Source organism: Hippopotamus amphibius, chromosome 9, assembly GCF_030028045.1.
Source record: "Hippopotamus amphibius kiboko isolate mHipAmp2 chromosome 9, mHipAmp2.hap2, whole genome shotgun sequence".
In the NCBI taxonomy this organism is placed as follows: Eukaryota; Metazoa; Chordata; class Mammalia; order Artiodactyla; family Hippopotamidae; genus Hippopotamus; species Hippopotamus amphibius.
In genome coordinates this window covers 134,613,565-134,636,926 of record NC_080194.1, presented here as the reverse complement: position 1 = coordinate 134,636,926, position 23,362 = coordinate 134,613,565, and the positions used below count along the sequence as shown (strand labels likewise).

General features: G+C 51.4%; 1 protein-coding gene across 2 annotated transcripts in view; it reads right to left on the bottom strand.

Moving 5' to 3' along the window:
- Positions 1 to 1,301: 1,301 nt before the first annotated feature.
- The window catches only part of ABCC1 (ATP binding cassette subfamily C member 1), a 132,823-nt gene continuing 110,762 nt past the window's right edge, over positions 1,302 to 23,362 (bottom strand). For both annotated transcript variants that reach the window (XM_057750672.1, XM_057750673.1), the window contains 12 exons: positions 23,166 to 23,256; positions 21,165 to 21,300; positions 17,452 to 17,659; positions 15,068 to 15,378; positions 10,337 to 10,536; positions 8,622 to 8,748; positions 7,958 to 8,059; positions 5,899 to 6,045; positions 4,483 to 4,641; positions 3,587 to 3,753; positions 2,175 to 2,369; positions 1,302 to 1,602 (listed from right to left, as the gene is read on the bottom strand). In XM_057750672.1, the coding sequence (XP_057606655.1) occupies positions 1,494 to 1,602; positions 2,175 to 2,369; positions 3,587 to 3,753; positions 4,483 to 4,641; positions 5,899 to 6,045; positions 7,958 to 8,059; positions 8,622 to 8,748; positions 10,337 to 10,536; positions 15,068 to 15,378; positions 17,452 to 17,659; positions 21,165 to 21,300; positions 23,166 to 23,256 (1,952 nt within the window). In that variant the 3' untranslated portion in view covers positions 1,302 to 1,493. The remainder of the gene's footprint in view (positions 1,603 to 2,174; positions 2,370 to 3,586; positions 3,754 to 4,482; positions 4,642 to 5,898; positions 6,046 to 7,957; positions 8,060 to 8,621; positions 8,749 to 10,336; positions 10,537 to 15,067; positions 15,379 to 17,451; positions 17,660 to 21,164; positions 21,301 to 23,165; positions 23,257 to 23,362) is intronic.

Sequence of the window (23,362 nt, the reverse complement as noted above, 5' to 3'; positions counted from 1 at the left end):
CAAATGTTCACGTTTCCAGTGTAAGTCATTACAAAAGGATCCCCAAGAAACACTTGGTTTATCCAACGTGAAAGAATGGTTTAACTTACAAAAAATAAATATATTATTTCCACCTAAAAGAAAAAAGATGCTCCTCTGGTTTGAAGTCAGCAATGTAATTCACATAGCAAGCCTGAATCTTGGGGCAGCCGTGACCTCTCTTTGCTTTCTGGGTCTCACTTTAGTCTCCAATCAAGGGACCTAAAGGGCTTTGAAGAAAGGACCGCGCTTGGCGCTTCCTTCGGCAAAACATGGACCAACCACAAGATGCCGGGCCAACCTGGCCATTCCCTGGGATGCTGCTCCTCGGCCCAGCACGTCCTCCCAAGAAATTAAAGTCTTGAAACTGTTTCTCTCGCTGGAGCAGTACTTTTAAAAAAAAGAAAAAGAAAATCACTGATACACGTGAAGGGGTCCTCGTCTTGTCCCAGAAGACTCAGTAACCGTTTAAGTCAAGTTCTCCACCCTGCCGCCCTGGGCAGCGTTATAATCAGAGGCCCCGGGTAAGAAAGTGAGGAACGCAGAGGAGACTCAGTGGGGCTCTTTTCAGTACCAACTGCTCACACCTGGAGGTACCAGCACTCTTGGCTTTGAACGCTTCATGACCAGGGGCAGGTCTTCTCTTCTGGGCACCTGGAGGCGTAAACCCATTCTAGAGATGGGTAAAAAGAGGGAGGGAGGAAGGCGAGGTGAAGCCGGAAGTGGGCGAGGAGGGGAGCGGTCAAGCAGGAAGTTGGGCTGAGAGAGCTCTCCCGGCCAGGTCACCTGCGGGCCAGCCCAGTCCCGTCAGTGAGAAGCACTGGGAGACGAGGCAGCCTCTGGCCTGTGAGGCAAGTCCCAGTGGTGGTGGCGGTGCTGGGACACTGGTTCCCAGCATCTGAGCACCCGGAAGACCAGATGGCTGGCGTGGCCCTCGGGACACTGCCCGAGGGCAAGAAGGATCCTCACCAGGCCCCTCGCCTCCCAGCTGCAGCCCTGGGGAGACAGGCATCTGAGTACAGCCAGACAAGGACGGAGAGGCGCCAGAGACCAGAGAGCTTCCTGAAAGCTTGGAGCCCGCAGACTTCCGCTGGAGAGACCTGAGGCAGTTGGCTGGATTTGGTCACTAGCATATTTTGTGCAACCAATTTCTCTGCAAGTCTGGCGGCCCAAACCTCCCCACAGAGCACCGAGAGCACACGTGCCCTCCCAGGGACGTGAGAACATGTGCATCTCTGTCAGGTAACAGAGGCAAGGGTGTGTGTGTTTTGGGGGGACTGTGTCTCTCCTGTTTCTTCATGGCCAATTCCAGGCAGGGGACCAAAGGGTGGCTGCTTTGTGTTTTGGTGTTTGGGCTTTTGGTGGTTTTTTTTGGTTTCCGTCTCCGTGAGGCCTGGGTTCCCAAAGATGCTGCCTCCTCACCAGCGGCTGGCACGTCAGCCCTGCAGTTCTGACCAGCCGTGCCAACTCCGGGCTCACACCAAGCCAGCGTCCCTGGCCATGCCGTAGAAGAGACCTCGCTGCTGCAGGAGGCCGGAGGGCGAGCCGCACTCCCGGATCTCCCCTTTGTCCAGGACGATCACCCTGTGAGGGAAGGGACGCGGACGTGAGGGGTGGGGAAGGGGCTGGCGTGCCACGCCCCAAGAGCCCACCTGGGCAAGTCCCTGCTTTGGGTCCGGCCCTCACAGCCTCTGCCAGGACTGTTGCGGTAGCCCCGCCACCCAGCTGCCCATCCTCAATCCCAGTTCCGGTCGATGTCAATGCCTGTGATGCCACCTCCAGGACGCTCTATCGCCTCTGCTATTTCCTCCCCAGCTCAGCTTGCTTTTATTGGTTGCTGTGTTTATTCTGTCTCCGCACCCAGCCCCCAAGGAAACCATAAGCTCCCTCAGGCAGCCTCCTGGTCTGACAGCTCCCCGCTCAGTCCCCAGTGCCTGCAACGGAGCCGGGAATGGGGCAGCACGCCACACACGTGTTGACTGAATCAACACGTGATGACTGAGTGATGTCAGAAATGCCTGGTACCAATCAGGACAAAGAGAGGTTCTACCGGCTCAGGCTGTCACGATGCATAAGGATATGCACAGCGAATGAACGAACGCATGGATGACGGGGTGGACCGCAAGGCCGGGAGGCCTTCTGTGCCAAGGCGTCACCTCGTGTAGTCCATGATGGTGTTGAGCCGGTGAGCGATGGTGAGGACGGTGCAGTCGTCGAACTGTGTCCGGATGGTGGACTGAATGAGGTTGTCCGTCTCCAGGTCCACGGCCGCCGTGGCCTCATCCAGCACGAGGATCTTCGTCTTCCTCAGCAGCGCCCGGGCCAGGCACACAAGCTGGCGCTGCCCGACACTTGGCCAGGAGAGAAAGACCAGGGAACAGTGTCAAAACCACCCCGGACCCTGAGCCCAGGCCCGAGCTGAGAGACGGGAGAGGTGACACTGGGTGCTGCTCAGACCAGGAGAGCACGTCCACTCCCCACGTCCGTGCCCGCGGAAGACAGCACTAATCGATCAGAACAGGCTCCCCGCTGAGCTAGAAGCGGGCTCAGAATCGTTCTCAACACAGGCTCACAGGGGATATCCACAACACATGACCAGCTCAGCATGGGCAGTGTGACAGGTAGCAAAAATGATCCCAGATCCATGCCTTTTGTGGGGGCCCCCAGAGGGGACTCTGGACTCAGCCACGTGCCTGGCTCTGGCCAGCGGGAGGCTGGCAAGGCTAAGGCCGGCAGAGGCTTGAAACAGGAACGCACACCAGGGTCTGCTCACTACCACTCCGCCATGGCCATGACAGCATGCCGGGGCTGGGCTGCTGGAGGACGAGGGACCACGGCCTCACTGCCCTGGGGGAGGCCAACGAGATCCGCCTCCGGCCAGCAGTCCCCACCCACACGTGTGAGCCAAGTCTAGCAGAGCCGCCCGACTGACCACACCTGAGGGTTGGTGCTTGGTTGTCATGGTGATGGGTGAGTGAAAGAGGCACAGGATCCCTGCTGCACCAGGCATTAACACTTCAGTTGCTGGATCGTGGGCAGATCCTGGGGCTCCTGGGAGAGGGGCCACAGCAGCTGGGGCAGTGGGCGGGACAGGGAGGGCTCAGAGCACTGCTGTTTACTGACTGGAAGAGAAGCCTTTCCGAAGTTTAACAACTGATGGCCACTCTCCAGTGAACGGACCTGGTTTAAGAAAGGAAGCGTACTGGCCATCCTGGTTACACCTCATGGTAAAACGAGCCCAGATTGAAACCCTTTTTTTTTTTTTTTTTCTTTTTGGCACACGGGCTTAGTTGCTCCGCGGCATGTGGGATCTTCCTGGAGCTAGGATCGAACCCATGACGTCTGCATTGGCAGGCGGATTCTTAACCACTGCGCCACCTAGGAAGCCCGAAACCCATTTTTGATACTGAAACTGAGGCCCCAAGAGGCTAAGAGACAAACGGCTCATCTGGCAGAGCTGGGACTCGAGCCCAGGCCTGAACCAGATGCAAAAGGACAAAACCTACAAACGCCCTAGCGGAGGCAGAGCCGAGGAGACCCGGCTGGTCAGGGTGTCACCCCCGCCTACCTCAGGTTCTCCCCGCCTTCCGCGCACTCGTGGTTCAGCTTATCGGGAAGGGCCGACACGAAGCCCTTCAGGTGGGCCAGCTCCAGCGACGTCCAGACCTCTTCATCCGAGTACTGGCTGAACGGGTCCAGGTTCATGCGGAGGGAACCCGAAAACAAGACGGGGTCCTGTTCGGAGGGAAGACAGCAGGTGGTGTGTCAGGCTCACATCACGCTGGACACAGGTGGGGCAGAGAGGTGCGATGTAGAAAGTTCTTGCCAGAACTCTTCAAAATGGGGTTTCAGAGTCCCCCAGAATCACCACTTCTGAAGATGTCAATAATGGGGGGAAAAGTCTGGAAAGCTCTGGGTTAAATGAAATAAAACAGATTTCTTTCTTGCAAGATTTCCCAGAGGCTTCAAAATGCAAATGTGTTGGGAACGTTCAGGAAGGGAGATGTAGCATGGGCAACTCCTAATTGCAAGGAACTTGGATTCCTCCCTGTCCCCTGCCTCCAAATAAGAATCTTAGAAGAAATTTAAGGCAAAACAACACTAAAAGGCAACATGTTAAGGAATCAGCACCTATAGGAATCAGTCTAGAAAATTCATCTTTCTTGCCTAGATCTTGGCAGGGTCAGAGATTCCTGTCCTGACTGACAGCCGGCAGGGAAGCCAGTGTCTTAACTGGATCCTGTGAGATGCTCAGGAAACTGCCTACTGGGTGGCAGGAGTGAAGGGATAAAATCTGCTTAATTCCCACTGTTATATTTATATTCTGTGAAGAAATAGCATAATTTCAGTTAAAAAAAAATCATGAAAATAACAAAGTAGAAGCAAGTGTACATTTGTCCTGAAAAGATACACACGTCACTCTCAGTGTGACCCAGTCCAGCCTGTTGGCCCCGCCCGGCCCACCTGGGGGATAATGGTGATCTTGAAGCGGAGGTCGTGCAGGCCAATCTTGGCAATGTTGACGTCGTCAATAATGATCTCTCCCTCGGCAGACTCGTTGATCCGAAACAAGCCCAGGGTCAGGGATGACTTCCCGGCTCCTGTCCGCCCCACGATGCCTACCTGTGGGACAGGAAGGGCCCAGGGTGATGTGGGGATGCTGGTATCTAGGGTCACCTCCTGCCCCACAGCATCTTCATTTCAGGCGCTGGCCCCAGAGCGGTTCAGTCATCTGGTCAACCCACCTCCTACCACAGCCCCCACCCTCAGCAGCTTCCCAGAGACACTTCTTTAGGGGCTGTTTTGGCCAAAGGTCAAGAAGAACTCCCTTTCTCTTTGCCAGCTCTTTCTGGAAATTAAAATTATAATCAGCTCTTTTTATAAGTTAGTTATTTTCAACTCAAGATAATACTAGGCAATCATCAGATTGTTTTTCAGTTCTTTGGTGGTGAGTTTCCCCATCCTGAGCTGTTGAAATATCTCAAAGTTTCAAGCAGGTGTCCCTGAATCCCAGCTGAGTGAGCAAAAAGAGGTCTGATATATGACCTGGCCTCCACTTATCCTCTCCTGAGGAAACTGGGTGCCCCATGTAATGGCCAGTGATGGACGTTTCAAGTAAAACTTTCCCTTCTCATCTGGGCTCTGGAGAGGCCGGCTCCTCCACCCTCTGACAGCAACTCACAGAGCAGAATCTCAGGATGTAACACGAGCCACAAAAAGCCTCAGTGAGAACACCGCCCACGCTGCTCCTCCCCTTGTCATAAGCTGGAGAGATTCTCTCATGGGAATGGAACATTCTGAGCCTTGGGGTGGGAAGTTTAATAGATCCGTATGTTCAGAGACTAAAGAAACACTGTTCTCTGGCAAATGGCCAGGAAGACCCTTGGTCTCAGGGCAAGGATATCTTCCGGGAACAGCAATACATTGCAATATTCTGTCCATTTCATCTGTCTCTTGAGCCATCCCTAGCAGCAACGATGATGTCTTTCTAGTCTAGAGACTGCCAACTCGAATGCCTACAGGACCAAGTGGGCACGTGAATGGAGCAGGAAGGGACCGCTCGGTGAACTGGGAGGCTCATGGCTTATGTAGAAAGCGCTAGGTGGGGGAGGATGGGCCCAACGATGCCACATGTTCTGATCTTTCAAGAAAAGCAGGAAATGGATTTTTATATAAAACATTCCAGATTTTTCAAAATTTGCAACTTAGATTTCTTTCAAAACATATCTGTGGGCCTCCTTTGGCCCTCGGGCTACCAGTCTGCAACCCTGTGAGGACACTCCCTGAGCAGCTTTTACGTCCACGAGCCCCTCCCCCAAAGGCCACTCCACCCTCTGACCGTGGCGGGGGCGGGGGTGGGGGCGGTCAAGGGGCGCCCACCTTCTCCCCTCCGTTGATGGTGATGTTGATGTGCTTGAGAACCAGGTCCAGGTCCTCGCGGTAGCGCAGGCCGTAGTCCCGGAACTCCACTCGGCCCGTGTCGGGCCAGGTGCTGGGCGGTGCCCCCTCCGGGATTCGCCAGGGAGCCTGCAATTACAGCGGGCGGTGGGGTGGCGTAAGGAGCCTGACGTCCATCTCACGTGCCCCGAGGCCCGGTGTGAACGGCCTCCACGACCCCTCTGACCTCACGGCCCTCCGTCTCGCTCCCTCTGCTCCCCACACTGACTCTCAGGCTGTTCCACGAACACCCACACCTGTTGCTTCAGGGCCTCTGAGCTTGTGGCTTCTGCCTGGAAGTCTCCTCCCCAAACTACCCTCTTGGCCTGCTCACCTGCTGCAGGCCTCAGGTCAATGCGACCACCCTCCTAGCCCTGGGCCCCTCTCTCCCCTCCCCTCCCATCTGCCGCTCCATTCTCCTTCGGAGCACTTACCACCTCCTAGCATTTGAAGTACGTATCTGTTTATTCTGTCACCCGTGCCCACTGGAACATCTACTCTGTGAGGACAGGTTCTTTTATCTGTTCCCTGCTGTATCCCAGGGCCCAGAACACTTGGTAGGTATGCAGTAAACATTCATGGACTGCATCCATGAATGAGCAATCTTCTCTAGACAGACACAAGGGCAAAGGTGAGATACTCCAAAGGCTTCTAAGGTCTGGAATGCGACAGTAAAAGCACCAGCTAACACTGCCCTTAATCCTGACTTCATCCCACCAGTAGGGTCCTTTCCTATCCCCAGTTTACATGAGAGGAAACTGAAACATAGAGAGGGAAAGCAACTTGCCTGGGGTCACACAGCCCCTTATTTCTGAAAAGCTGCTTAGTTCAGTTCAGCATTTCCTAAGGTCTACACCTGCATGTGCTCGGGGCCAGGCTCAGGGCTATCTTCAGGAAGGAGGGGAATAGAGAGGAATTTCACGCTTTAAACAGGTAAACTGCATGGCATGCGAATTACATCTCAAAAGCTGTTATAAAAACAAATTAAAAATAAACAGATAAACTCAATGGATTGACAGGGCAGGAAACTCCTGGTGTAATGTGCTCTTATGTCCACAGGGGGCGCGCACACCATTCTGACGCATGCTCTGATGACGTGGGCCCTGGTTCAGAGTCAGGTGAACCCCGCGTCGTTCACCTCTGTAAATCCTCAAGACAGAGTTCAACAGGGGTCCCTGTGGTCTCATCCCCAAGGGGGCATTTTCTTGGAATGCAGCGTGGCATAACGGCACAAACCCAAATCCTGGGTAAAGCATTTACCGGCCATGTGATCTTAGGCAAGTAACTTAACCTCTCTGGGTCTGTTTGCTCACCTGTAAAATGGGGATAATCACAGAATGTGAGTTACAAGGCTGCGTGACGCATGAATGAATGAGTCTATGTAAAATGTTTAGTACAGGCCCCGACACCCCACGAGGGCACGATGTGTGTCCCTACTGCTATTAGTACTGGGTGGGTTGGGGGTGGTGCTGTCTCCAGACACGACTGCTGTTATCACAACACTACCACTGCTGTTCCCAGGTGGCTGTTAGGGGCGACGTGGCACCAAAGCCTGGAGACTTGGGTCCTACTCCCCGCTGTCCCACGGACCACGTGTGACCTCGGACCAGCCACTGTCCCTCCCTACAGGCCCTTTCCTTCCCACTATAAAGTGAGGATTTGGGTTAAATAGCTGCAGGGTTTCCCAAACTTTGGTCAATTCCTTACCAAAAGCATGCTTTTTGCAACATCCATGTAGTGACTCTCTTGTTACTGACTTTCAATGCTTTTAAACAACGCGTTTGTATTTAATTTTTAAACTTAAAGAAAAAATTCGTATGATTCAGTTTCCATAATCTAAGTATCGTGTCCCCCCCCCCCCCAAATACATAGCAAATGACAGATTATTTTTGTCAGATAGAGGCTGCCTGTTGAAGGCACACATAGTATGATTCCAAGGATTCTTTTGGATAAAGCCACACTGAAGATCAAGGCCAAGAGATCAGGCCGGGGCTGGCTTTACCTCCTTCTCAGTTTCTGAATACTCCTTGAGTCTCTCCACAGCCACAATGTTGGTCTCCATCTCGGACGACATCCGAACGAGCCAATTCAAGTATGCGGTGACCTATGAGTGAAAGAGTCACCTGGAGCTTCTAGAGTGAGAGGGAGTTGCTTTATTTTCATGAAGTCATTATGAATTATGAAATGTTTCAGATAACGAAGGTACAGAAAAAAGCAACCTCACATACTGTAGCCATACTTGCTACACTGCGTCTCTTAAGCAAGCACCACATTCAAAATAGCCCACAGGGCCACACAAGTAATCAGAAAAGAAATGAGAAGATATTCTGAGCTAGACAATAAGAAAACACAATGTATCAAAATTGGGAGACACAGCTAAAACAGTGCTTCAGGGGAAAATTAAAGTCTTAAGTGCATTTTTCTTGTAGTTGGAGGCACGCTCTCAGGCCATCGAGGACTTCCCTTGGCTGATGGGCGAATCCTGGCCACACATCTAATCTCTCTCCTGCTCCAGTCTGTCCCTGGGCTCCAGACCTGCTCCTCAAACTCTACGTGGCCCCCTTCCCTCTCCTGCGCTCCCACGGAGATCCAAAGCAAAGGCCCAAGACCATGACAACGGGTTCCCCATGAGGAGAACTGGAACACCCGAGAGCCGCCCCTCTTACCTGCAGTGAGTAAGACACCGAGAGGCCCACCAACCCGGCACTGAGACTGTGCCGGGACATCACAGCGAAGAGGGCGGCAAACAGGACGATGCAGTTGCCGACACACTCCAGCCGCACGGCCAGCCACCTGCGTGGAGACACGGACGGGGACACGCACGCACAGGCCCGGAGTCAGCTTCTCAGAGACTCGGCTTCTCGTCGGGGGGCGGGGGAGCGGGGCGGCCACCTTGCTCACGGAAATAATTTAATTCCCCACTAGTTCCTAAGAGAGGCCTTGTCTGCCCTGCTTATGGGACACGGCGAAGGAGGGCCAAAAGGACACGATTTCCGGAATTCCTCATTAATCTGGCAACCCCCCGGGGACAAAAATAAGACTTCTCCAGAAGTAACCTTCCCAGGAAACTGAAGCTCGCCTTTTTAAGAACCAACTTCTTCTCACTGAAACCTTTCAAATATACCAATGTGTGCATTTTTAAAAAATATGTCCCAGAAAATTCCTAAACACTAAGAAAGCATCGACTATAAGAGGCACCCCTGATTTAAAATAACCTTCTCTTGACAGGAGAGGGGGAGGGAGGCGTGAGAAATAACCCCCCATTTTCAGTGCAGCCAAAGGGTTCCCAGACCCAGATCACCCTCATTTCAGAAATATCAAAATGTGCTCTCTTACCTTTAAAATATTGGGTTGGCCCAAAAGTTCATTTGGGTTTTTTGGGCCAACCTAATACAAACAGATTTACTGGTTAAAAGCTAAGTTTTGTAAGCTATCACATAGTAATATTATTTTAATGTTTTCAAATGTAAAGCATTTTAGAGGGACGGTATTATCAATCATTTTTCCACCACAGCGTTAAGACCCACGTGACCGACCCTCAGGGTGTGAGCTAATCCCAACCACCTAGATTTTGACAAACTCCCTAAAAATTCTGCAACAGAAGGCAAGGTCTCTCCAGTAATTCACCATCACCCCACATCTTAATGTTATGGGATTATTTTGTGCTCAGTGGGTCACTTCCAGGGTGCTAGTACCGCCTCCCCAGAGTTTTCTATCCCACATCTCAGAAATACACCAGGATGTAAGCAAGTGAGGAGGATACTTTTCTAGATTCAGTCAATAACTAGCAACCTTCTACCCACCCCCCCTTTATTGGGGTATAGTTGTCTTAACAATGTTGTATTAGTTTCTACTGTACAGCGAAGTGGAGTTCCCTATGCTAGACAGCAGGTTCTTGTTAATTATCTGTTCCAAACATATTAGTGCATATATGTCCATCCCAAGCTCCCTATTCATCCCACCCCTTTTCTGATCGACACGATTCAACCACTCTTGATCCCCCAAATGGCAATTTCACACGGTTCAACCTCATGTTAGTACCTTGCTTCCAACACTCGTCCCACAGGAGTGGTGCGATGAGAACTACGGCGCGCACACACTCAGCAGCTGAGGCTCCTGACACTGATGACCCTGCATCACCAGGACCGCAGCTAAAGGCTGGCCGCTGTGCCATCTGCCAACCCCAGGAGAACTCTGCATCCCTGCGGGTCAGCGCCCCTGGAGCCGCATGCCAGCCGTGCTCCTACCTGCTCCGAACAGTCATTCTGTTCTCTCCTCTCACCAAGTCCAATCATCCTTCCTGGGAGGCCTGTGTTTGGCTCTGCACCCTCTTCCAGGAACCGAGACCCTCCCCCCGCCTCCTCCCACAGCCCGCGCCCACCTGTTGGCCACGATGCTGGGGTAATAGGCCTTCTGGTTCTCGTCCACCTTCAGGTCGCTCTGGCGGATGAAGCGCTCCTGCTCCTCGAAGGCGCGGATAACGCTGACCCCCAGCAAGGTCTCGTTGAAGTGGGAATAAACCGGGGAGCGGCTGACCGACTCGAGGCGCTTCAGCTGCCGGGAGGCGGCCACGTAGAACCTCTGGGGGAGAGGATGGACGGGGAGTGGGCGAGGGGCCCTCATCCCAGCCTCCCGGGGCCGCACTGGAGAAAAGTGTGGACGTAACGATCCCTCCGGGGGCAAAACGTGGGCTGCTCTCAGCGGGTGTCCCAACTCACCTGGCGAGCAGCAGGTGCGGTGCCCACAACAATAACGACGGCAGTGGTGGTGATAATTATAATAGCTTAAGTGGAGCCCAGCATCCTAGCACTGCTTTAAGTACCTTCACGTGTATCAGCTCACTTAATCCTCACCAAAAACCTATGAGGTGGGGCTTCCCTGGTGGCGCAGTGGTTAAGAATCCATCCACCAATGCAGGGGACACGGGTTTGAGCCCTGGTCCAGGAAGATCCTGCATGCCGCGGAGCAACTAAGCCCGTGCGCCACAACTACTGAGTTTGCGCTCCAGAGTCCTCGAGCCACAACTATTGAGCCCACATGCCACAACTACTGAAGCCCACATCTAGAGCCCGTGCTCTGCAGAAGAGAAGCCACCGCAATGAGAAGCCCGTGCACCACAACGAAGAGTAGCCCCGCTCACAAGAGAAAGCCCGTGCGCAGCAACGAAGACCCAATGCAGCCAATAAATAAATAAATAAATTTATTAAAAAACAAAACAAAAAACCCAACCTATGAGGTGCTCATTCCAGTTTCACGGTGAGTAAACTAAGGTCAGCCTCCCAAGGTCGCGAGGCTCGGGAGAGGCAGAGCGGGGGTTTGAACCCCAACAAAGTGCTCCCCTCAGCACTGCACTGCCTCTCTGACACCACTGACCTCTGGGGTTTAAGGACATGGCAGCATGGCTTTAGGACAACCAGACCTCAGCGCAAACCCTGCCTCCGCCCATCCCCGAGGGTAGAGATCACATCTGCTCTGCTCCTGCCCGAACCCCGGGCACTCAGCTCGTTAGAGACAGAACAAGAGCAAGTCGCCCACTGGAAGCATGGAGAAGCCACGACAGAGGCTGGACTGGTCATCGGAAAACACCTCTGTTCTCCTGGCCTCAGTTTCCTCGTCTGTACCAACGGACCCACTGAGACCGAGGTCGCCTCTCTCAGACGTGAAGATGTACCGTGTCTGTGACTGTGTCATCGACACCAGAGGCGGGCAAGCGAACACAGGGTGCTCAGAGACACAGCCTCCTGCCTCCTGGCCTGTGCTGGGTGCTCTGGGCCGTCTCGGGGCAGAGACTTTCCACAGAGAGCGCCGAACAGAACAGGTGGTTCTTAAGCAGCCTCCGAGCTCAGCAGCTTCTTTCTGGATGGCAGTGCACATGGTCACTTGAACCACAAGTTGGGCAGCATTCTGGGGCCCCAGAAACTCTGGAAACTAACACAGGGACCACACCAACCCGGGCCATCTCGGAACAGTGGTTCTGCCCATCCCCACACGTGGTCAGATGCCACCTCTCCTCTGGCGGCTCCCACTGCCTTGAATGAAATCCAGAGCCCCTGCCTGGCTCGAGGGCCCCCGGCAGGCGTCCCCGTCGCCCACTCCTGGAATCTCCTCCTCTCCCTGGCTTTCCTTCATCCTGGGTGGAAACTGTTCTAACACGTCTTACCTGCTCAACTGATTCCACTGGTTGTGTCCTTGGAATTTTATTTCCTGTGAAAAACTAACCTGAGACTTATTTTTGTTAAGGAATAGCCTGATTTTTAAAAGATAATTACTTGCTTTCCTTTTAAGCTCTGTTCCAGGAGACATAATCCACCCTCTGGACTCACCTTACTCTTCCAGAGACCAAGGCAGTGCCTGGTGCTCAGGAGAGAAAATAACCGCCAGACACACACCTGCCTCGTGCCAGGCAGTGAGCGGGCTGAGAGCCGAGACACTGAGACGTGTGCTGAGTTATGTTCACGGGTGCCAAACAATTCCACGGGCGGAACGGCCTTATTCCAGCAACGTGGAAGACCACACAAAATTCCACATCCTCTTATGTCTTACATTACTTTTTCTAAAAATGACTTGCTTTTAAGTTAAAACAGTAATGTATATCCATTTTAAAAAATTTTGGAGTGGTACAGATGAGAAGATTAGATAAACATCACATTAAGTCCATGATCCTGAGATAAGCACTTTTCAGATTTCAGTGTACAACATTTTAATTCTTTCCCCACAAGAGAGCACGTACCCTTACACACATCCATCCTTAATAGCTACTTTTTGAGATGCAACTTACATCCACTGGAAAGTGCACTAAATCTTTACAGTCAGATGAATTTTACGTTTAGCTACAACTGCATACTCACTACCTGATCAAAATCTAGAAAATTCTCGTGTCCTCTCACAGTCAGCACCCCTTACAGCCACTATTCTGACTTCTATCACATCACTCTGGCCTGTTCTTCAGCTTCCTAAAAATAGAATCACACAAATGTACTCTTTTGTGTCTGGCTTTTTTTTTTTAATTAATTGTTTTATTATTATTATTATTATTATTTGGCTGTGTTGGGTCTTCGTTGCTGTGCGCGGGCTTTCTCTAGTTGTTGAGAGTGGGGGCTACTCTTTGTTGCAGTGTGCAGGCTTCTCAGTGTGGTGGGTTCTCTTATTGCAGAGAATGCGCTCTAGGCTCATGGGCTTCAGTAGTTGTGGCCCGTGGGCTCAGTAGTTGTGGTGCACGGGCTTAGTTGCTCCGTGGCCTGTGGGATCTTCCTGGCTCAGGGTTCAAACCCGTGTCCCTTGCATTGGCAGGCAGATTCTTAACCACTGCAGCACCAGGGCAGCCCCTTGTGTCTTGCTTCTTTTGAGCGACATAGTGTCTCTGAGATTCACCCACCTTGTGTGTGTCAGTAGTTCCTCTTTACTGCTGCATCTCTGTATAAATACAGCACAATGTATGTGTCCATCCTCCTGGGATGGACATTTGGGGATATTGTGAATCAAGATGCTGAAAACATTTCAGCACTTTTTTTTTTTTTTTTTTTGTCGCTTGACAGATTCTCTATTCTTTTGCATATACACTGAGGAGTGAGATTGCTGGGTTATAGGACAAGCATGTATTTAGTTAAAAGCCATTAAAAAAATAAATTCTCCCATAATCTCAACCCTTAGAAAGGCATTGTTTTCATTTTTCCACCTGCCCTTCCAGTCCTGCCTACGCACATTACGCATTTCGTCTTAGTTATAATGACAGGGAGCCACCAACACGGTCCTTCGCTACATTCATTCCCTCTGTTATTTAAAAATAAAACTGTCAGTGTTGCAACAGTGTCTTCCTAATTCTCCTATTAAAGGTATGTAACATCCTGTCATCAAATCGCTCCATGGTGTGCTCAAGGCCCTGCGACTGGCAGATATTTGAGCTGCCTCAAACATCATATTTGGCGCATTTTGTTCTTTTAAAATGGGTCCTTCAAGAAAATGTCCAGCCAGGGTATGAACACAGATAACATTCTTGGTAAATGCAGCTGGATGACCTTCCAGAAAAGCTGGCACCAATTTAAAGAAAACACAAGAGTCTGGGAACTGGACCTGCTGCGATTCCATCTTTGTTCTCAGTCACCAATTACTGGGCCGCAGTGTGGGGGTGGTTCGGGGGCTGTCCGACTGCACCAAGGCCTCCTGGAACCCACACGAACAGGCCACAACACAGTGTGGTTTGAGGTATGGAGCACCTCGTGGTTTCCTACTCTAATTCTGTGCAGCAATCATTATGCTCCCATCTAAACAGCAGCTCCCCCACTAGCAACTGTGCTGCAGCTAACCCTGCAGGGGTCAGGAAAGCACAGTGCAGCACTGCAGTTACCAGCATGAGCTCTGGAATCAGACACGAGTTCACATTTCCAGTTCTGCCAGTTGGGCCTCGACATGCTCGTCTATCACCTGGAAGCACCACAGCTGATGCTGACTCAGCTGTCAAAATGATCCCTTGCCTGGTTCCCCCTTCCTCAAGTTTATTTTCTGAAATACAGATGTGATGGCTGGAGCTCCAGTAGCCATCTTGAACCATGAGACCAACTTAAGAATGGAAGGCAAAGATGACAGAATACAACCACCAAAACAAAACAAAACAAAACAAAACAAAAAAAAAAACAAAAAAAAAACACCCAAAACACAAAAAAGAGTAAAGGAGTCTGGGATATTTGGGATATTAGCAAACTCATGGAGCTGCCATACCAGCCCTGAATAGCCTACCTCTAGATTTCTATTACAAGGGAAAAAAATACCTAAGCTGCTGTTATTCATGTCTCCATTATCTGCAGGGGGCTTAGGACCTAAAGAATTTCATACTTAAAGGAATTTTAATAAAGATGCCTTTATGGCTATAGCTTATTTTCTTTTTATAACTTACAGCTAAAAAAAAAAGCCTTATTATTAGGAAAAAAGGATATCTGGTGACTGCAAGCTAAAAACAATCAACTTAGGTATTCAAAACTGACAAAAAGAAATCTAACCCTCCTCTGGCACATCCTCCATAGCCCCACACTGGGGAAACGTAAAACAAAGGGAGCACTCACATGGGAGAGCGATACAGAGCAGGGCTCGTCCTGGACCCCAAAAGTCCCCCTCTTACCTGGACGAAGAAGTAGATGAGGCCCAGGGGCGGGATGGTGACAGCAGCTATGGGCGTGGCCAGCAGGATGATGATGCAGGCGCCAATGACGCTGAATAGGGAGCCCATGAACATCTTGATGACCTGCGGGATCATCGAGTCCACTGTGTCCAGCTCCTTCGAGAAGCGGTTCACCAGGTTCCCGCTGGGGGTCCGCTCGAAGAAGCTCATGGGCGACCGGAGGACGCTATGCAGCAGGTCCAGGTGCAGGCGGCGGGAGGCCAAGATGCCCCCGACGGACACTGCCATGGAGTAGCCGAACACCGTGATACCTATGGACAGTCTCGCATGAAACTCCAAGACAGGAGAGGGACCGTGCTGGGGGAAGGGGTGAGTGGCCACGTGACCATGTGGACAAAGCAGCCTGGACTCCCAGCTTCTGATACAATAATAACGGTGGCTATTATTCACTGAGCATGCACTATGTACAAACCTCACTGAGGGCGTTTTATGTGCATCGAATCCTCATGAGGACCCTGTATGAGTTCTATTAGTACCCATGTCACAGATGAGGAAACTGAAGCTCAGACAGGTGAACTCCTTTGCCCTCAACAGACTCAGCCAATCAGACGCAGAGCTGGGGTTCCAATGCCAGCAGCCTGCTCCAGGGTCATGCTTTTAATCCGCATGCCACATCCTCTAGACCAGTGCTGCACAACAGACCTTCCTGTGATGATGGAAATAGTCCCCGTCTGTGCTGTCCCATGTGGTAGCCACCAATGACATGTAACTACTGAGCATCTGTAGTCACGTGGCTCGTGTAACTTAATAACTGGTATTTCATTTAAGTTTTATGAACTGAAATTCAAATAGCCACATGTGGCTGGTGGCTACCACACCGGATAGCACAGCTCTAGAACAGACCCTACTACGGTGTGAGCCCAGGTCAACAGCACAACCTCTCTGTGCTCTACCTTCTCTCCATTATAATCTGGAGACCACAGTCCCTAGCCCTGTGAAGGGGTTTTAGAGACTGAGAAATTTAAGAACTCCACATCTGCTCTTCTGTTTTCTTCAAAGCCATCTCCTGGAGACTGTGAGACATTTATGGCCCTTCCAAACAAGCCACAGTAGGATACCCGTTCTGCTTAGAGAGGTGATATCACAGGGATGCAGAGGCTTCCATCTTGGTCTCCTTAACCAAAGAAGGAACCCAGGAGGCAGGGCCTAGAAGGATGGGCTCTGGAGCCAAATTCTGTCGCTGTCACCCACCAGCCTTGGGACCTTCCTTATTAAGTCACTTCCTTAATCTCTCTGCACCTCAGTTTCCTGAACTGTAAAATGGGGACAATGACACATCCTGGAGCACTGCTGAACATAAAGGGCCAATCTGGCAATGTGCCTGGTACTTCGGAAGTGCTCAGAATGTGGAATGTACACACTTACTGTACACACATATGTATCATGAAAACATCATTTTTACGAGCCCATAAACACACAGCTCTGGTACCGTGGAGTGCAGTGGTGAAGAGGATGGGCTCTGAGCCACACTGCCTTGCTTGATGCCAGCTCTGCCATGTATTAGCTGTGTGACTTTGGGCAACTTACTTAACCCCTCTGGGCCTCAGTGTCTGCATCTCTAAAATAGGGAAAACATTAGCTCCTACCTCATGTGATTGATGCAAAAGTAAAATAAATTAAAACACCTTAAGGTGCTTAAAACAGAACCAGGCACCAAGTAAGTGCTCAGTAAACATTAGCTGCTACTATTAATGCTGCTGTGTCTAGGGACCTTCACGGCATCACAGGAAGGGTATATGCAGGGTTTCCTCAACCTCCTCTCTACTAACCTCTGGGGCTGGACCGTCCTCTGCCGTGGAGGCTGTGCCATGCCCTGCAGGATGTTTAGCAACATTCCTGGCCTCTAGATGCCAGCAGTGCCCACCCCTACTCTGAAGCTGTGACAACTCTAGGTATCTCTAGATATTGCCAAATGTGCTGTGAGGGCAGCACTGCCGGCGTTACGAACCACTAGTATAAGCTAATTCCCACCTTTAGGCAGCAGGCAAAAGTCCACAAACAAGACTTTACAGAGACTCCATCATCCTCCTGGAACAACGAGGGACAAGGGCCCTTGGTCACCTTCTAGTTCTCAACTTTCCTCATCTGAAAAATGGGGACACTAATGCTCCCCTCCCCTCTGTCTCCTAGGGCCACACGAAACAGCATTCGAGAAACATGCATTCTACAATATCTGAGTGTCTATTATGTGACAGTTACTATTCACGTGTGTTTGGCTTGGTTTGTGGGTCTACAAAACCCTGACAAGTTGGGGGACCCAATTCTATAACGAGTCACGCAGTGGCTCCAAGTCCCAACAGCAGGTGGGGGGCAGGGAGGCCCACCTTGCGAAATGCCCAGGGCTCCGTAGACGCTCAGCCGGACTTTCGTGTGCTCCTGGGTCCCGTTGACGATGGGGTCATCAGTCCAGAGGCTGAGCCAATAGTTAGAGGCCAGGGAAGCAATGTGGTTACACAGGAAAAGGAAGATGCTCAGAAAGGAGATGAAAAGTCCGATTGCCTTCACGTAGTCCCAGTACACGGAGAGCTTGACCTAAGACCAGGAGAGAAGGCATGTTGCAGAATGCACCCACCAGCCACGCCCGCCCAGGGTCAGGAACTTCAACAGACCCTGTGCAGTCCAGTCCCCCCACCTCTGCTCACGCCCACAACTCCTCCCCCTTAGTTCCTCGGCAAAGAAATCAGCAGCAGGAAAGTCAAAGTTTCTGCCCTCAAGGAGCTTCCAGTCAAGCAGCAAGACAGGGTTTCAACAAATCACTGCCCAGATAAATGCATAATCCCAGAGAAGGGCTCGAAGTGGTACGTGATTCCACTGGGAGTATAAAACTGGGCATCCTGACCTAACCCAGAGTAGGCGGGGTGGTATCAGAGGAAGTTTTCCCTGAGGAAGGAACATCAAAGAATTAACCAGATGAAAATGGAAAAAAGGCACTCCAGGCAGAGGGACCAGCATGTGCAAAGGCCCTGAGGTAGGAGGGAACCTGAAAGGGGGCAAGGATGGCTGGAACATGATGAGGCTGGAGAACAGGGAGCAGCCAGACCAAACAGGGCCTGAGAGAGCCTGTCCAAGATTCCAATTTTTACTCCATGACCATCAGGAAGCCATCAAAAAGTCTGAAGAAAATGCGAAGATGGGCTGTGTTGCCTAGCAACCACGACAAAGTGTCACATCCCCCATCCCCACCCCCGGTCCTCTCCATCACAACTGGCCTCCCATTGCCTGGTGTCTGCTCAGCCTGTTCCCCAGCTCCCCCAGGTGTTGGTCAGGGGCTTCTTTCACTCCTCTATCCCTGTGGAGTCCAGCATGGGGGCTACGCAATTACGTGTAGCTGCTCAAAGGGTGGCTGAGCACTACAGATGAGGCAATGTGCTCTGGGCCACCCCACACCCACTTGGCGTGGTTTCAACAAACTCCAGGCCTCTCTCCCTGTGTGCACTGTCGCATCAGGCGTTTCATGCTGAATCTGGGGTCATAAACATCATCTGCTTGAGTTACAGTCTGGTTGAAAGGAAGCAGGTGGCAGACCAGAGGTCCGAGGTATAACTGAGTGCTTCCCTTTGATTTTTCTTCTCCCAGTCTCTGTTCTTCAAACTGAAAGAGTGGGGAGGGGGTGTCAGAATAAAGAACGTGTTTATCTCACCGCCTGGCCCCCTCACGCAGCGCAGCTGCTTGCTGACCCTGAGCGGTTCTGCAGGACTTGGGACCCGTCCTCATGAGCAGAGGAAAGAGGTGGGCGTGGCAGCCGGCAGTGCCGGGGGTGGGCTGAGCCCAGCTCTGCTCGTGTTCGGACGCTGGCAAGTTACAAGCCCCCAGGTCCTGGTTTTCAAGTCCTTGATTCCAGGTCATTTCTCTGGCTCCCTGGAGGGTCACGAAGAGCAAGGGAGGAGGACAGCCTACAGCCACCTCTGCCCCCGGCCGCGGGTGTGACCCAGGCGAGGTAAGAACTGGAAACTGGGGGCCTGGGAAATCTTGGATCCCTCCAGGTAGATCTGAGAGAACAGTGCCCCAGCCTTGCTTGTTCCCCTATCACCTACCATAGGGTTTTTTTCTTGTTTTTCTTTATCTCTGTACTTTTTTTTTTTTACTTAAAAACTCTACTGTTCCTTTAAAAAAAAAAACCACCTTAATTTTAAAAATTAACTTTGCATCACAACAGAAAATTACTGACACTTGCTCAAAACAGACAATTATAAAACACACACACACACACACACACACACAAAAACAACACAGCAAACCAAGAGCTTAAAACCTCTTCTCCTTGTTACAAACAGAAGTTTGTGCTTGTTAGTGCTACAGACGGAATGTTCGTGTCCCCCACCAAATTTGTAAGTTGAAATCCTAACACAGCCCACCCCCCCCACTCCGAGTGTTACAGTATTAGGAGGTGGGGCCTTTGAGAAGTGATTAGTCATGAGGGTGGAGTCCTCATAAATGGGATTAGTGCCCTTATTTTTTTTAAAGAACTTTTATTGAGATGTAACTGACATACAATAAACTGCATGTATTTAAGGTGTACTATTTGATATTTTTTTTCTTACTAGTAATGTATATATGGCAATCCCAATCTCCCAATTCATAAATGGGATTAGTGCCCTTATAAAAAGGACCCCAGAGAGCTCCCTCACCCTTCTGTCATGTGAGGACACAGCAAGAAGGTGGCCATTTATGAACCAGGAGCTCTCATCAGACACTGAATCTGCTGGCACCATGATATTGGACTTCCCGGCATCCAAAATTATGAGCGATAAATGTATGCCGTTTTTTTTTTTTAAGATCTTTTTTTTTTTTTGGATGTGGACCATTTTTAAAGTCTTTATTGAATTTGTAACAATACTGCTTCTGTTTTACGTTTTGGTTCTTTGACCATGAGGCACGTGGGAATCTCAGCTCCCCTACCAGAGACTGAACCCACACCCCCTGCTTTGGAAGGTGAAATCTTAACCACTGGACCACCAGGGAAGTCCCCAATGTATGTTGTTTCTAAGCCACCTCTACCACAGCCTTCTGTTACAGCAGTCCAAAGGGACTAAGACAGGTGTTAAAGACAAAGCCCCAGCTGAGACTTTCTCACTGACACACAGGCACACCTCAGGGACATTGCGGGTTTGTTCCAGACCACTGCATAAAGCAAATATCGCAATAAAGCAAGTCACAGGAATTTTCTGCTTTCCTAGCGCCTATAAAAGTTATGCTTACGCTACACTGTAGTCTATTCAGTGTGCAACAGCATTATGTCTAAAAAAACATTGCATGCACCTTAACTAAAAATTACTTGATTGCTAAAAAATGTTAACCATCGTCTGGGCCTTCAGTGAGTTGTAGTAACAACAAAGATCACACATCACAAACATTATGATATAATACAATGTTAATACAGTATAATAATAATCTATTTTATATAGTAATAATAACAAATTATAATAATTAAAAAAAAGTTTGCAATGGTCTAAGAACTACCAAAACGTGGCAGAGACACAAAGTGAGCAAATGCTGCTGGAAAAACGACACCAATGTTCAACGCGGGATGGCCACAAACCTTCAATTTGTAAAAAACGCGGTATTTGCGAAGCGCAATAGAGCAAAGCGCGTTCAAACACAATCATAAAGGCAAAAATGGAAATTAAAAAGAAGCAAAAAACAATTTGTTCTGACTACATAATTAACGTTCTTTAGGGCTGAGTCTGTGCTGACCTGAAACCATCCCACACACAACAGAACCCTGCGAGGTGGGAAGCCCTGATTTAAGGCGTCTGGGTCACCTACGGCTAAGCTGCTCAGAGGAGGTGGCGGTGGTCAGGACAGCAGAGACTACAGATGCCAACGCTGCAGCCTGAGTGCCGCGTTCAAATCCCAGCTCTGTCGCTCACCAGCTGTGACCCACGGCAAGTCGCCTAGGCCCTCCGGCCTGGTTTCCAGCACTTAAAACAGTACCTTTCGAGGTTGCTTGTGAGGAAGACATGAGTTAAGATGACCACAGCACTCCGCGCAGGGCCCAGCCCGCAGGGACGCACAGCGACGCAGCCATCGCCCTCACCTGCCCTGTCTGAGCCTTGTCTGCCTCCATCAGCTTCCAGGTGTCCTCCCCCGTGGGCCCGGGCTTCTGCAGCTCGGCGGTGCTGGTGTGGTGCCGGCTGACGTCCCCGCTGTAGGAGGAGGAGCTGCTGAGCTGTCTGGGGAAGCAAGGCACACGGGGGTCAACCACACGGAGGCCCCGGGCAGGCTCGGCGGTCCCCAAAGCACCAAACTAGTTCACTCCTCTGAGTCTACACAGGCAACCCAGAGAGGAGAAGGATCTGGCCCCAGGGCCCCATGGAAGAACTGGTTTTTTTTTACGCAGACTTTATTCAAAAAGCACTTCCTGCCCACCCACCAGTGCTCATCAGCTTTACAAAGCTCAGGACAGATGGTCACCCAGTGCGCTCCCCTCCCTGGGGCAGTCTCCCTCCCTGGGAGGTGTATGTTTGGGGATGACATGGGGGGGGGTGTGTGTGTGTGTGTATACACACAGCTCAGACCCACACGAGCGGAGGGATGGGGTACAACTTCCACGCTGGTCGTCGACTCTACAGCCTTCTTGGTTTGCCTGCCTTGATGAAGCGAGCGTGGAGGTGGGTGAGGCCCAGGGAGTTGGGAACTGAATCCTGCCAACAGCCATGTGAGCGTGGAAGTAGACCCTTCCCCAGTCAGTCCCTCAGCTGAGACCCCAGCCTGGCCCACACCTCGAGGACAGCTTGTGAGAGACCCTGAGTGGAGGAGCCAGTGAAGCTGTGCCCGGACTCCCCGACCCACAGAAACTGAGATGACAAACCACTATGCTTGTGACCGTCTGTTACACGGCAATAGAAAAGGAATACCCGGTGTTTCTGCTCAGTCCACCCGTGGCTCTCTCCTGCAGGTGTCTGCCTCATCTCAGCTAATTCTTAGACTTTCACGCTGGCTGTCTGCACAGACCGGGGCAGTGCCTCCTCACCCCCTACGTGATTCTGGGTGAGACCCTGTTCTAAGTGCTTTACACACACACAGAGCTCACCCCCTCGTCAGGTGCACCAGGAGAGAAGGAAGGAAGGATTTCCACCTCTCGTGTATGATACAAGGCTGGGCCCAGGAGGGGACCACGAGCAGGTTCTGAGAGGCACGGATGCTTGTGCCAATTTCCTTTGCAGCCCATTTCTGTGAAATCCACCGCACCCCAAAAGAAGCAACAATCCTGGGCAGCCCCAGCTCACCCAAATAACTGAGTGGCACTTTCTGGGTGCTGACGGCACGGGGCACTGCTCTAAGGGCTTCACAGGCAGCCTATCACATAAGCCTTCCTACAACCCTACGAGGCAAGTGCACCAAAGACCCTATTTGACAACTGAGGAAACCGGGGCACAGAGAGATGAATGCCGCTCCTCTGAATACCCAATGATCTAACCAAAAGCAACCTTCTTTAAAGCACCAAAGCGCAGAACTTAGGAGCACTGGCTCAGAGGCCGAACTCAGATTCAAGTTCAAGCTCAGCTTCTCCCCAGCTGCGTGACCTGTGGACAGCTCTCAGTTTGCTCACCCGTAAAATGGGAAGAGGACAGTAACCACCTCCAGATCCACAGGTGTACAGGGCTCGGCACTGTGCCTGGCTCCTAACCAGATATGAAACGCAGCCGTCACTATTACTCTATTTTGAATCGGCTGCTGGTTCTAAAAGCCTGAATGTGCCAAGCCCCTCTGAGTGACTTGACCAACGAGCCACGCCATGTAGGGAGCTCGAGTGTCAGAAGCGCAGACAGATGGTTACATCGTGAGGCCTGTGTGAGCCGTGCCACCTGGCAGGAACAGAATCAGGCTTCCCCTCTGGGCCTCTGCTCTCTGGGAAGTGAAGTCCCCCCCCACCAAGGATTCGGGAGGGGAGGCAGAAGCTGAAGGCCTTTTTTGGTAGGTGTGCCTCGCTGCGGGCACCCCTGTTCCTCCTCTCTCCCCCCAGGCAGGGGGCAGAAATGTGGAGCCGGGAGAATCCGCAGGGTGCCCCCCACCCCCCCCACCTTCCCCGCCTCACCTCTGCAGCTGCTTCCCTGCAGCATCCGTCACCAGCATGCCATTCTCCACCTGCTTCACCTCCTTCCCTGGACCGCCGATGCCTGCTAAGCCTGGCAGAAGGTGAGAACCGTGGTTTTAAGAGATGAACACCAAAACCTGCCACTTTGTGGGGAGATGGCAGATAACCTGGCCATCAGGAAGCTCAGAAAGCAAGAC